The sequence below is a fragment of the Nyctereutes procyonoides genome, unplaced genomic scaffold (assembly GCF_905146905.1).
Source record: "Nyctereutes procyonoides isolate TBG_1078 unplaced genomic scaffold, NYPRO_anot_genome, whole genome shotgun sequence".
Lineage (NCBI taxonomy): Eukaryota > Metazoa > Chordata > Mammalia > Carnivora > Canidae > Nyctereutes > Nyctereutes procyonoides.
In genome coordinates, this window is record NW_026575133.1 from 23,842,565 (window position 1) to 23,858,137 (window position 15,573).

General features: G+C 45.6%; 1 protein-coding gene across 5 annotated transcripts in view; it reads right to left on the reverse strand.

Moving 5' to 3' along the window:
* The window catches only part of FGFR2 (fibroblast growth factor receptor 2), a 102,787-nt gene that overhangs the window by 64,782 nt on the left and 22,432 nt on the right, over window positions 1-15,573 (reverse strand). For 4 of the 5 annotated variants that reach the window (XM_055345946.1, XM_055345945.1, XM_055345948.1 and 1 more), the window contains 3 exons: window positions 13,801-14,067; window positions 12,847-12,924; window positions 1,909-2,078 (listed from right to left, as the gene is read on the reverse strand). In XM_055345946.1, the coding sequence (XP_055201921.1) occupies window positions 1,909-2,078; window positions 12,847-12,924; window positions 13,801-14,067 (515 nt within the window). The remainder of the gene's footprint in view (window positions 1-1,908; window positions 2,079-12,846; window positions 12,925-13,800; window positions 14,068-15,573) is intronic. The other variant, XM_055345949.1, reaches the window with a different exon arrangement.

Genomic DNA, 15,573 nt, shown 5'->3' on the forward strand with positions numbered 1-15,573 from the left:
CTTCCAAGGCACGAACCTAGCAGCAGATGTGCCTCACATCTGTTTGCACGCACAAACTGCCCCATGCACGCACTCAGAAATTTACTCATAGGCTTTCCTCCTGTGGTCCACTAGGCTTCGGCTTCTGGTATTTTCAAATGTTAAAACAAAAGTCAAACATTTTTGAAGCAAACAACCCTTTCAAGATGAGAATTGGGGATGGTGTCTTAGGAAAGGGCTCCAGGGCATGCTTTTGTGGAGAGGAGGCCCGTTTAATCACACGAGTTATGGGGTCAGGGCTCTCACATGCCCTCCCAAGTGACAACAGTGTGGTGGACACAGCTGTAGCAGAGAAGTCCATCCACCAAGAAATCCTCTTCTACCTGGTTCTTAAGGACCTGGAATCTGGGCTAGAGCATCCTCTATTTTAGCCCCACTGCAGATTGCCCAAATGGCTCCCTGACCCCCGGTCTTCTGATATGTTCATGCCCTTGGGGAATTTGTCTCCTCCCCTAATGATCTGTTTAAGAAGAGAAAACAGCCAAAGTGGTAGGAGGTCACTTCCACGATTAGGTTACCAAAGGCTGTGACTTGTCTTGTTCACACACTACCTCTTCGTGTCTGCTCTCCCTGAGGGAGCCAGCTACCAGACCAAGAGGCCTGCAGGGCAAGGAGCTGAGGGCAGCCTCCAGCCCACAGTCAGGGAGAAACTAAAGCCCTCAGCCCAACAACCTGCAAATTAGTGAATCCAACAACCACAGGAACGAGTCTGGGAGCAGGTCCTTCCCCGAGGCTGATCCTACAAATCAGACTCCAGACTTAGCTGAAATCTTAGTCCCAGGACAGACCTGGCCATGGAAGGCACAACTAAGCCACACTTGGATTCCTGCCCCACAGAAACTGTGAGATAATAAATGTTGTTTAAAACCACTGCGCCGTGGGGGTAGTTTGTTACACAGTAATAGGTAACTAATGCACCTACGCTTGCTTTCCAAACACACCAAAGAATGTCATAGTGAAGTTCCATAAGCCTTCCTCATAGACTAAATTCCTCAAGGCCTCCCCTTCCACGCTAAGCAATGTAGAGAATCCAGGTCTCTCTTCCCCTTCCTTCAAACTCAGCCCAGGAACCCCTCCTGACCTCTATCATCCTTGGCATCCCAGATAGCCAACATATTCCCTCCCTGCACATCCACAGGACAACATGCTCTTCTGGCCTCGGCGCATTCAGATCACAGCTGTCTGGTCGGCCTTCCCAAGGGCGAGGAACCCCTGTGAGATGGGGCTGTGCCTCGTCCAGCGCCCTGGACGATGCCAGCCACAGAGGATGCTCAGCAATGTCCAAATGCATAAACAAGACCCTGAATGGGGCATTTACAGGCCTCTTTAGGGAGATGGTTGTCCGTTTCCACCTCCCCCTCGAGTGATGAGACTAAACTTCACCACATTCTGTGATGGGCCCTCCAGACCCTTGCAGATGGGGACAGAGAGATCGCCTCTGTCACCACAGAAGCACTCTCTCTTAAGAAGTAACATTTCATACCCAGCGTCCACACCAAGTCCATCCACACTCGTACAATCCTGCTCAAACAGGGCAAGTACCCTTACGCTTCTCCGATTCTGCTCCAGTTTCAGTTTTACAGACTATAAAGCATATAGAAAACAGACTCTCAACTTTCTACCCTTCTGTTATTAAACGCTTCTCACAATAAAGAACAATGCAAATGGAGATTATGCTTTTCAAGAACATGCGAGTCCAGGAAAACTTTTTAAAAATATCAACCATGGAAATGACCAATTAGGATAATCACTGTTTTGTTTTGTTTTGTTTTTTTAAATACTCCTTCTGGTTCCTGTTACCTTGCAACTCCTTAAAAAATGGATTAATAGAAATGGGAGACACAGAACACTGTGAAAACTTCATTCTACCTTATAGCCTCCAATGCGATGTTCCTGCTTAAACTCCTTTCCGTTCTTCAGCCACCTCATAGTTGGTGTTGGATTCCCCCCAGCTGGACAGCGAAACTTGACAGTATTGGCCGCAGGGACAGCGTGCAGACGCTTTTCCATCTTTTCTGTGTTGGTCCAGTAAGGCGCCCCTGGGGTGGAAAACAACATTACAATGTACAGAGAAGGAGAGCTTCATTTCCATAACAGGGAAGATAATGTTATTTTGTATGTGAGCGAGCTGACAGCCTCAAAAATCCTTGGGTAATATTTACATTAGGAAAAAAATTTTCTGAAGTCTAGCAGATGGCCCAGCAGAAGGTCCCTGGAGATGCACTGCTCGTTAGTCTGTGTCTCTTAACGGGGAAAAAAAGTGTTTGAGGTACCTTCTCTCCCTCCTTCCTGGTGCCAGAATATAAATTCATGGGGAAATCATGTTTTCAAATGCTACTTTCTATAAACAGTGACAACACATACAGTAACTAACAACAGCTGAGTCCTCCAAAATGTATCATTTTAGATCAGCACACCTAGCAAGTGGTCACAAACACACAGTGATCACATACACACACCAAGTGTGCTCTTGAGGCCAAGTCAACTTACCCACTGAAGCTGTAAAGGATAATCAATAATATTACTTCCTATACTGATATGATCAATTATTCAAGGAGGCATCATTAATTTCCCAGCACCCTATCACTAAGTAGGTATTAATTTTTTTAAATGGAGAAAAGATTTTTCGGTGGTTGTGGATGCCATAATTCTATCATCGTGTATCTAAAAAGATCAAATTTAACAGATTCCTACTGATTACATGTTAGGTCAGGTTGAGCCCTCTAAATGGCCTGCAAAGTCCTGGATACAAGTGATTCTTTAAACTCAAGAGAAGAGAGAACTCTTTAAATTGCCAAATGAAGGGCATTTTATCTAAGTAAGAACCACAGCACGGGATCCCTGGGTGGCGCAGCGGTTTAGCGCCTGCCTTTGGCCCAGGGCACGATCCTGGAGACTCGGGATCAAGTCCCACATCGGGCTCCCGGTGCATGGAGCCTGCTTCTCCCTCTGCCTGTGTCTCTGCCTCTCTCTCTCTCTGTGTGTGTGTGACTATCATAAAAAAATAAATTAATTAATTAATTAATTAATTAAAAAAAAAAAGAACCACAGCATGGATCCAGAATACCACCATAAATTCTTTATGCCCGCCAACAATGGCTAATGAGCACTATTGACCGAGTGCTTATTTGCAAACAGAGCTCTAAAAACTCTCCCGTGTTTAACATATTAACCCTGACACCAATCTGATGAGAAAGGCATTATTATAATCCTTGTTTACAGACAAGGAAACTGATGCACGGAGAAGATACAAAGCTGGGAAGAGGTGTGGGCAGATTTGAGCCAAAGCAGTCTGATTCCAGAGCCCACAGTCTTTGCCCCTACTCTCCATGGCTGGTAAGAACCAGCTGCTCCAAGGGGTCGGAATCCATACCTTCAACCACTCTGATGTTAAAGACCAGAGTTAGAACAGCCAGCCCGGGCCAAAGGCACACCACCTTCTTTATTACTTGCCCTAAAGTTCCACAGAAATCTCGTATAGCTATTTAACTTTTCACATGTATGTTTCTGTCTCAGCAAACTGGTAGCCAAAATTTCCCTAAAACAAACTTCAACAGGGCCTTGGACGTTCTAGAACATTCTAGAACGCTGGAACTCTAGAAGACAGATTCATAACTGTGTTTACTGCTGATGAGGCTTAGACTGAGCAGCAGCACGCACACTTCACAAGCCAGAGGCAAACAGGTCCAGGCAGGGGTTGTGCCTGTGATGTGGATTTACAAGTCTCTATTCTGTGGATGACACAGCCTGCTCGCCTGCTCCCGGGGTGGGTAACAATCCCCTTCTTAATAGCCAGACTTCCACGGCAGAATTAGAAATTGGAAAAACTGCATTCAAAACACCCAACCCGGGACGCCTGGGTGGCTTGGCGGCTGAGCATCTGCCTTCGGCTCAGGATGTGATTCTGGAGTTCTGGGATCGAGTCCCACATTGGGCTCCTGTATGGGGCCTGCTTCTCCTCCCTCTGCCTGTGTCTCTGCCTCTCTCTATGTCTCTCATGAATAAATAAATAAAATTTTTTAAAAAATCCAATCCTGTTTGCCTCACCCTTGCTCTTGAAACCTGGCTATAAAAGGTGGGGCCGAGATTTCTTAACAAGAGCATGTTGTATCTTCTTTATCCTTGTTTATCTAAGTATCAAGGTAGGATATAGATGGTGTCTACCCAATGCCAAGACAGTGCAAGCAAGACAAAACTGAGGTGGTCGGTCATGTGTAGGAGAGAAAGCCAGAGTGGGGCCAGGAGGAGAGCCAAGGGAATAAGAACGGAGCTGCACACTTTTCTCTGAATCCGGTTGTATCTGCAATGAGTAGGCAACTTGGTAGCCATTGGCTTTGGCTGTCAAATGCCCATGAACACACCCATTCTTCTGAGGGTTTACCAGGGAGTACTTGATTGCTATTCATCACAAGACTCCCAGAGCCTGGCATATACTGGAACAATTTCAATAATCTTTCATTTTAAAAGCTTCTACTTAGAAAAATCCATCCACAGCCACAGCCACTAAAAAGAAACCATTAAGAGCACAAAATAAATAATGAGCTTTGTCGCTACACAAAGACTTTTATAAATCTGACCTAAATGAAAAGCATACCTCATGCTGTCAGGTGTCTGTACTCATGTCATTTGTTTAAGTAAACACAATAGCCTATTCATATGAATTAGCTAAATATTAATGTAATAACTCTTTGAGATAACATCAATTATGGCTGAGTTGATCCTTTGGAATGTCTTTTCTTTTTTATATAAAAGAAATCAACAGATATGTGCTTACATTCCACGGGGCAGGATTTTTACATTCCCTAAAATGTTAAAAAGTAGGATTTAGTTAAAGGAACTAGGAATGTTGCTGTGTTCCTCCCTCACTGGGCTAAGCTGTCAGGGAGGCTGTAACCCACATGGGGATCAGCCCAGACCACATGAGCCCGTACGGTCATGGCCTGTGGCAACAGCATACTGGCAACCAACACCTTTGTCTTGGCACCTAAGAAATGATTTAAGGACAAGGGTGAAAGAATTTTGCTGGAATTTCTGGCAGGAAGCCACTTCCCTGCGGTAAAATTTCAATCGTCAAAACTGCACCTATAAAATCTGCTCGTGCAAAATAGACACATGGCCATGAAGCAGAGTATGGGCACCAAGCTTGTCATCTAAAGCCACAGAGGAAAAAAGAGAGAGAGAGAGAGAGAGAGAGAGAGAGAGAGAGAGAGAGAGAGAAAAGAAGAAAAAAGCCACAGAGGTGCAAGGTGGGCAGGGCAGTGTACGAGCCAATCAACAGAGTAGAAGCAGACCGCCTACAGGGTTACCTATTTAAACCTACATCTGCAACACTCTCTTTCCCTGAATACCTGTAAATAGTGACTCAACAGATAAGCTGTCAAGTTTTCGAAGTTCCGTGAGGCAGTGATGGGCCACCCCAACGCTCTGCTCCGTCGCACTCTGGCTGAGTGCTAACATCACACGGGACAACACACTTCTGTGACTAGGCTTTCCTGGAAGGTGTTGAGCTCACGAATTGTTTTTAATGAGCATGATGCTGGAAGGGAGGAATTATTTTATACTGGCTCCTCCTGAAATAAACTAGTTTTATGTGAAGTCTGAAGAATCGAGAAGGTCTAGAAAAATAATGAGACTGTGACCAGCCCTAGGTGCGCTTCCTTCATCAGTGGCCTCATGTCCTCTGCGAACTTTGTATTCGATATTTCCTGCCATTTTTGCAGTCTGGATACACGGAAACGCCAGACACCACTGCTCCCCGCCCCCCCCCCAACACACACATACACACACACACACATATACACCAACCACAATAAAGCAGCTGGTAAGAAGCCAGGACCAGGCTCTTCTACCTGAGGCAGCCTCTTTTCATACAGTGGCTGGTGAACAGTGTTAACTTTCATTTGGAGAAGGAACTCACTTAACAAATCAATGATTTACAAAAGCAAGATGACCCTTGCACATAGTAGGTGTTCAGTACAAACATTTCCTCAACAACTTCATAAAAGATGAAACTGCAAGCAAAGGCTACAACATGTTTCAAAGAAGTGTCTTCTTTGATCCCACTTAATGGGTCTTCTTCCCTGGCATCATCTTAGGGATGGTAAGAGGAATGAATTTAAACTCTCTCAACAGAAAAGGAATGGTGATATAAATCTCAGATGGCATAAAAAAATGAATTCTGCTAAATCAGAGGTAAACAAGTTGAACTATAGTATATGTGGGTCCCTTCTGCTCTGACCTTCTCAGATCTTCCAATGTAACATGTAACAGAAGAATGATGCTCTCCTAGTCATTGAATACTAACAGTGAGGTTAAAGGAACAGTAAAACTCAGCCAAAAAAAATAATAATAATACATACATACATACATAAATAATCCCATCAAGGAATACTATACCTACTCAATATCATTTTCCATACAGTTATTGTCTATTAGTGAAAATGCTAATAAAACTTTACTTTTAATATAGCAGTAGTCTCTCAAGATGTGCTGGTTAAACAGAGATGTGTAACTCCACAAAAACTTCCCTCGAAGTCTCTTTGACACATCACCTCCACCTCACAGTGAAGATACATCATATTCCTTCGCTGGGCCACCTCTTTGTCATTTATGTGTGTTTCCATCACCAGGCTGTCTCCATACTGAAATGTATCCGTTTCAAGGTCTGCTGACCAACAAGAGTAGAGCACCTGGAGGGTACAGCTCGAGCTGTGTTTGGCTCATGGAGAAGATGCTCAAGTGTTTATTGGAAGGATGGATGCATGGATGGATGGATGGACAGACCGACATATGTACAAGCTGGATAACTGTTAAAAGCTTGAGCTATATAATGAGGGAGTTGAACTGAATGTTCTAGTAAGGTCCCTCACCCTCCTAACATTATGTTTAGGTATTCTCTAGGCAGATATTGATTGTGTCAACAAATGGTAGGATTAGAGGGTTTCTTTTGACCATGCAAATGAAAACATGGGCTACCCCCACAGTAGCCCTTACATGCCCCACTACATATCCCAATATTGACAGCTAAGATCTATGGTCTCCTCTCTTTCTGGAATCAAAAAGAGAACACAGCCCAGCGGTTTAAAGGAAAAACAGGGATCTCTGGGTGGCGCAGCGGTTTGGCGCATGCCTTTGGCCCAGGGCGCGATCCTGGAGACCCAGGATCGAATCCCACATCAGGCTCCCGGTGCGTGGAGCCTGCTTCTCCCTCTGCCTGTGTCTCTGCCTCTCTCTCTCTCTCTCTCTCTCTCTCTGTGTGTGTGTGTGTGACTATCATAAATTAAAATAAAATAAAAAATAAAAAAAATAAAGGAAAAACAAAGAATCACATTACCACTGTACCAACAGGCCTCAGTGACCATCTGGTCTAATGGCTGATGTGATCAATGTCACCCAGAAAGGTCAAGTGATCTGATCAAGGTTGCATGTCCAAGGCCAGGCTGAGGCTAGAACCAGGCCTCCAGCTCCCTGGGCAATGCTCTTTCAACCATTCCAGCCTGCCCTTTGAACTCTCCCATGGTAATTAAGTCAAAAGTTCAAGATTTATGTGAGCTGTGGACACTGATGACTGCCAACTGTATTTTTATTGATGCAAAAATAAAAAAACAGCCTGTTTCAGCTCCTAGATTAAGTCTCACAAACTCCCTAAAGCCTTACTAAGGCCTCTGTCTTAAGTCTATAATTAGGGCCTTTAAAAATATCACTAATCAGGACATTTGAATGCTTTGACCCTGACTGGGGTAGGGGTGGGAGGATGTCTCTGAGCTCTACCCCCATCCTTCCAGTAGACTGAGGTTCATCTGTTTTCAGTTTTGCGTACACTAAGAGAAAACAACTCTAACAAAATACAGAGATGTGAGTGAGTGCGTGATTATGGGGGCAGCGGGCTTTATTTGAGAATCTCATTAAAAACAACAACTTGCTGACCAGTGAGACACTTGATAAGAAACACATTACAACAAACCAGGCAAGTGACCCTCATTAGAAATGCCTGAGCCCACTGGGAGACTAGCTGCCTGTGGGAGCTCCTAGGATCTGCCTTCAAAAGAAACCCCCCCCCCCACCCCTCCACTTGTTGGTTATGCTGGTTGACCACAGGGGAGGCCAAAAGAGATAATTCAATCCAACCTTCCAGACAGAACACCATCCCTGGCTTGTGTGATAAAACACTCCAACCAATTCAGGATGAGCTTCTCATTCCAAAGGAACATCAAAAAATTGAGGAAGCCTGTGTGCTTTGGGTTAAGTTTAAAATTATTATTATTATTACTACTACTACTATTATTTTCAATTCCTGGAAGCTGCAACACAACATTCACCAACTTAGATATAATCTCTACCAAGTAAATATCCCAATTAGACCAAAGGTAACTGTAACATGTTATTATCAGCAAGTTTATCAATGAAAGGAGTATGGAATCTCAAGCCAAGTCCCTTCATTTTCCCTAGCAAGTTCCAAAAAAAAAAAAAAAAAATTGCCTTTCTCCCTGACACGGAGGATGGGCATCTATCTGCAGGTCTCAACAGGAGTGAAACCAAAATAGAAAACTGGGCTTGTCTATCTCTTCACTCAAAGAACAACTCCAGGAGCAAAAAATCTTGATAAAGCTGCCTCACCGTCAATTCCCTCTAGTTCAGCAGTTAACCTGAACTGTGTCAATCACGGCCTTCCCAAGAACGAAGTCTCAAGCTCTTCAGAAATATTAATCACTTAAACACAAGCTTGGGGTAATAAAAAATCACTCGGAGAAAAAAAAAATGGACAGGAGTGTCTACTCATTGGCTGCCAGATAACCCATTAAGCTACCTGTACCTAGGGGAGGCAAGGACTAATTAAGTTATGCTTTTCCTGCTGACATATAAACTCTGAACTTTTCAAAACCCTCAACCTGGATGCATTTCAAAAATTAGCATTTGAAATTGTTAACTTTCTGTCCGAGAAAGTCTGTTTCACTAAAGGGCATATGTAAGCAGCATTATTTCCTGGCAGCCAGGCTTGTAATGACATCACGGGATTGTTCCGCTCAGGGAAACGTCTAGCGCTGGTAAGGTGTGAGGTCATCAGCTAGTCAGCTGCTAAAATATGACCTGAGAATGCCCTTCACATCTGTGATGGAAGAACTTGACTTAAAAGGCAAGAGAAAAGTCAGGTCAATCAAATCTGCCCATTGCAGGGATTTTCAAAGCATGTACAACAGGATGTTAATAAATGCTGTATTTTAAAAAGGATCTTATGGTCAATGAGTTTGGAAAACCCTGGGTAAGGCCAAAGTTAAACAGATGTTTTACCATTGAACACTGCAGAGTTTGTATTAGCTGATGGACACTGTAAGTCCCTGAGAAAGGGTCAGAGTAGGAGGCATTTTTCAAATTCACTTCAAAATACAACTCCTTCTTGGCACGGAATTATTCTGCACTAGGGTTCCATGGGACAGACTTTGGGGAACACCAGCTTATTCTCTTAATGTGCAGATCACACCGGAGCATTACCGTTTGTAATGAGACCTGTAGAAGATGTATGTGAGGACTGTAATTTCATAAAATATTCCCTCAACATCCAAGCTAATCCCTGCCTCCCAAAGTGGTCTACCGGGAAAGGCGGGTCTGAGATACAACATGATACCAGCCCGTGATGCTAGAGACACTAGGGAACAGGACAGGTGGATTTTCAAAATCAAGCCACTCAATCAGCTTGTGTAAGCGGGGAAATCTCTACAGGGGAGCCCACTTTTGAGCTGAGCTGTGTTTTGTACAATGGTGTGAGAGTCTGTAAGGTCAACCTGAGTACTGCAAAACATTCCTATGAAAATCAGATCAGATCTACTTTCATGGCCAACATTCAACAATCTTGCCGTCATTTGGGGCTTAATTTTGCCATTGTATTTGACCATGGTGCTTTTTGTACTCTGTACAAAATTTAAGAACCCCACCAGGCAGATAAGTTTACCTTCTTACAGCTAACCACCCAAATTAGATAAACAAAAATCTAGCACACCAGCAGAGGGAATGACCCACGCAATGTAGTTTTCAAGCTGATGGCTGCAGAACTAACGTCTAGCAACCCAAAAAGAGAAAAAAAACTTCAGACAAGCCCAGAAATGTCCCTGTCAGCACAGGGTCACTGGAGCATCATTTGTTAACTTCAATGAAGAGGAACTTTCAAACACACCCCAGTGGCATTTCCAGACAATCAGAAGGCACCAAAGGAATCGATCTGGACACATGGGTGTTTTCCAGGTGGCTGAAAATGCATGGAATTCGGTGCTTCTACAATTTTCCCTATTAATCAGGTCAGGCATTTGACACTGGAGGTGGCAAAAAATTGTTTTAATGGCAACATCCCCTTCCCCGCCTTGCCAATTACCCTGGCCATGGCATTCCTCTGTCCACACAGGCCACAGCTGCTTAATCTCTGCTGCCCCAGGCTGCACCTGTGAATCAGACCAGCCTAATCACACTAACAGATGGCAGAGGCCAAGTAGCCAGCTAAGAACTGCTATCACTTTAAATCGCATCTAATGTTTCACAGGCACCAAACAGAGGCAGTTCCCGACAGCAGTATCTCCCTGGTACAGCTAACACCAGCCCTTAATCACTGCAGAGCACCCAACTCGGGGCGGACTTGGTGTCATTCGAGAGCTAATTACATAGAACCCTGGTTGCAGGGTGAAGGCATGGCATTCATTAAGTGTGCTCCACTCCCTGGACTGTCTGCACAGGCACTGGGGGCAGTTAGGAGCAGTGTTCAGGATATAAACCTGGATGTCCATGGCAGGTAATCCTTCCCAATCACCATAAAGAGCTTCAGGTCACTCAGCCTACTTGTTACGTAACCTATACCTTGCTGTTACATGTTACTCCTTCCCAAGTATTCCTGGTAACATGCTATCCGACACAGTACTGATGACCAGGACAATGCAATTTGCAGGCATGCCAACACAACCCAGCTGCCTCCAGATTCTGACATAGGGGCACCACTTGAGAGCTGTACACAGCAGGCAAGCATCTCACTGCACCCCCATCGTCACCCTGGGGACCCGAAGAGGGCTGTTGTGATTCGACATGCAACAAAGCCTACAAGCGAATGGTAGCTTTGCCTTCTGCTCACTGAATCATGGATTTCCGATCAATTAAACAGGAATAGCACCTCTCTCTACCTTATGGTGTCAGGGTGCACATGGGGGGCACTGCCTGAGCCAGCAACCTGCACGGAGCCTACACAAAGCAGGACCTCCAAAGCCGGGTCGTTCACTGCCTCCCCTGCTATAGCCTAAGAACTAATAGGGAGTGAGGACGTACCAGGATTTAATAATTAAGTACTAATCATAATAACTTTGTTAGAGGGTTGGTACAAATCACAGCAGAAGACCATTTCACTCACCCACTGCTTTATAAAGAAAAGCTCTAACAGTAAACTCCTGCTCAAGGCACATCAACATGTGAATCCCTAAGTCAGAGCTTCTCATTCTTCGCTGTATAAGAGAACCACCCCCAGAGTTTCTAATTCAGTGCATCTGGGTTGGGGCCTTAGCATATGCATTTCTAATAAGCTCTTAGAGATGATGCTAATGTTAGTGGTCCAGGCCCTAAATTTTCTCTTGCCAAAACAATGAAAACTACAGACCAAAATATTTCCCTTTTTGCCTAAGCTACTAGGAGACTCGCGGACAAATGCAATTCCCCACTTACCACATTAACCAGGTCCCTAACAGCATCAGTTTCCTCGTCTTCCCTCAAACAGCTCTGCACCTATTTTAGCAACTAATTGTCTTATCGTTTAGGCCTTGTTTAAATGTATTGAACTGACTAAAATCCTTTTGAAAAAATGTAGACTCTAACACCTGAGCCAAGAATGCTGGTGACCAGTGTTAAGATCACTTTGGGAGCATGCAAGCCATGTTATTGGAAATACATCTAAGGCTCTGTTTTATCTTCTTTATTGAACAAACTCACACACTCTTCGGAGTGCTGTACAAATACAAACTCATCTAATCCTCGTAGCAACCCCATCAGACACTGTTACTATTCCCATTTTATAGCTGAAGAAACTGAGGCATGAAGTTGAAGTACTTGCCACCCAACTCAGAAGTGATAAAGTTAGGCCACGTGCTTCTATCCCAAGGCCGCCCTGTGTCACTGCTCGGCATTAACCGCCTTTAAAAAGCAAACAGCACTTGCAGACTCGCTTCTCTATCACTGTCTGCAAAATAAGGCACACTCCCCCATACTTCCTCTCGGCACGCAGTAATGTGTAAAAAGGCCACGGTTTCCCAACCTCAGCACTACTGACATTTTGGACCAGATCCTTCTTTGTTATGGGCTGTCCTGTACATCGCAGGATGTTTATGAGCAGCACCCCCGGCTTCCACCCACTGGATGCCACTGGCATCCCTCCTCCCCCTGTTGAGATAACCAAACATTGCCCAATGTCCCCCAGGGGAGGGAGAACCACGAAGCTAAGCCGCAGACCGTCAAAGGAAACCAAGATGGCATGTGGTTCTACTCGGGTCATGTCTCCGAACCGAACCGTGAGAAACCAGAGAGAAAAAGAAAATCGAGGAAAGAGAAATCGTGACTGCTTTCCGAAGAGAGGGGCTTCTGACACAAGAAGAAAGGACAAACAGTAGAAAAGGGTGTACAGTAACACTGGTTTATTCTCAGATTAGAAAGTCAGGAGAGTAGACAGCGGAGAAAGGCGAGGGCCGCAGGACACGGCATCCCGAAGAGTGGGCAAGACGACAGGTTAGAGTCCGGACTTCCCACCAGGCTCTGCTCTCTCGGGGACCTTCCGAGACGGCCACTACTTACTCTTGTTGTTACTGTTCTCACTGACAAAATCCTCGGAGCCATCTGTGTCGTCCTCATCATCTCCGGATGAGATGGCATCTGTATTCAAAAGAATATATCCATGGTTGTGTTTTTGCAAAGCAAAAGGCTGCAATCACGTACAACTTAGTTCTTCTGGATAGGGCATTCCGCAACCCAGGAGCCCACGCAAAAAGTCTGAGACCGTGTTTAGTGAAGATGGTTTTAATGGCTTAAATTTTCTCTCCGTGGTGACAGTTGGTCTGTATTACGATTCGCCAGGCTTTCTGCTTTCACGTTCTTTAAACATACTGTCAAGTTGGATATATTGAAACTGGGTTTTCAGCTTCAAACAACATTCAAGTCCCCAGCAGACTCACTGATTGTGCTATTATCCAAAGATTCTTTCCAACACCACCCTTCAGTGCTCAGGATCCCCCTTCGAGAAGGGGATTAGTCCCTAGCCAAACTCAGCCCCTGTGTGGCCTTCCATCCGTTTACTAACTTCTGAAAGCAAACCTTGAACCCCGGCCACAAAGGGGGCCCGTGCAGTTCCCCCCAACTGCACGGCAGAAAAAAATTAAAAAATCAAGGAGAGAAACTCAAATTTTAACAAACGGAATCGGAAATCTTCCACATTGAATTTTAATCCTGTATTCTAAATGCCAAGGATGCCAGGCAGTATGGGCGGGGGGCACGGGGGCAGAAAGCAGGGCTTTTACTTCTAGAAAAGCGTACTGTCTTAAACGTAGACTGTTACTTTGCACAGGAGAATCGTGTCATTTTTAACGACCAGCCCCTCTGGTTGAGCTGGTCCGGGGAAAGAACTTCAACTATGAAGCTCTGTGCGTGGCATCCGATTAGCAGCTCCTGCTATGATTTTGCTTGTCCGATACAATTTGACCCAGAAAACTGGCTACAGAGGAGAGAGAGCAGAGGGCGCGCAGGCCAACTCACCTGTGACATTCACCATGAAGTAGACAGCCTCGCTGTCTACCGGCCTAGCCGCCGTGCAAGCATAGAGGCCGGAGTCTCTAGGCGTGGCACCTTTTATCTGCAAGTATTCCCCAATAAGCACTGTCCTATTGTTGGGCCCCAAGTGTACCCCATCCTTAGTCCAAATGATCGTGGCGGCATCTCTCAACAGACAGCGCAACTCTAGCGATTCCCCAGGCGCGGCCACGTAAACTTCAGGTTGGGAGATTTGGTATTTGGTTGGCGGCTCTGCAGAAAGGTAGGAGAGAGAAGATGGAGACAGATGGGAAGGAGGAAAAGGAGAGAACGTCCAACAAAGGTCAGTGGCGGCCCAGTTTATTCCTCCGAGAGGCAGTTCTTGGTTTGCAAATGGTACCCGGGAAGCCAGGAAGCAGCCTCGTGCACAGAGCGGGCTGTGTCTGAGACGTGACCAGAGGAGGCCCCCAGCAGAAGCTGCCCCCACCGAGTCTGCACGGGACCCGACACCCAGCATGGAATGAGAGCGTACAAGAAAACTTTGCAGTTGACTGCTCATCCAAAGCTTGCTCGCAACTGTCACACCGAGAAGTTCTATTTGTGTGGCTTTTTTTTTTTTTTTTTAATTCGTAAGGACGTGTGTTTTACCATTTTTTTCACTCAATGTGATTGCACGGCTGTGTGTCTACATCTACGCACACACACGCACACACACACCTGTTTATTTTTTGCTAGACTTTGTCATCTCAAAACTGAGCTTCTTAACATGAAATGCCTCAAACTCAAGGGAAACTAATGGCTCCTTCTACAAAACTCTCAAGCTCAGAGTACTTTGCTGGTCTGGAGACTTAATTCTGTGCTAGGTAAGTTGGATCGCTCGTGTTTTTTTGTTTGTTTGTTTGTTTGTTTGTTTTCTTAAGACCAAAAAGAACAAAACGCCCACCAGACAGCCAAGAGGTAGCTTCCATATTGCACAGAAATGGATCTGGAAATGAAGCCGCTGAGCCCGGCACACCTGACCCTCCAACACAGTCATAGCCGGGTCCCTTCCTGCCCACCAGGCCTCCACCACGCATCCTCGGTTCCAGCCTCCTCAGGCCTCTGCCTCTCTTGTCCTTTTAGTGGTACTCCTTCCTCCCTCATCTCCCCATTTACCCAACTCATCTTTCCAGGCTCGTATCATCCTGCTGGATGTGAGTTTGCCATCCATCCCCCGGCCTGGGGTGAAGTGGATCTCCCCTCTTCATTCACCTGCCAGCTTCACCCGCTTCTGGGAAAGCACCACATATCACACAGCCATGTCCTGACTCCCAGGGAGATGGCAAGATCTAGACGGAGAGTTCGGGTGTCCTTGAGCGTCCCTCCCCACCCCAAGGCATACACATGGAAGGGGCCCGTGCTAAACATGACTGCATCCCCAGGACAAGAGGGCACCCAGGCAGTGTGTGCAAGCAGAGGCGAGAGGAAGCCACAGGCCTACTCTATGGAGAGTTGCTGGAGGCACTGGCTGGGACCCACGAGGACCCATGAATGGGTTTTCATCCTTCACAATGGGAACTATGAATGGTACCCAGAGTCCCAGGCCCAGGAAACATCAAGCTTCCCCGCTCTGGGAAGCTCTTCCATTTGCTGCCTCCAAATCTCACAAGGCAACTGTTTTGTCCTTTCGTGTGTCGTCTGGACACATCTCCCATGTAACAATGGAATAAAGTGCCTTTGTGCCTTAGGCCCACTGTTGAAGGAACAGTGAGGACCGTGTGCATCTGGTTCTAGAAATCC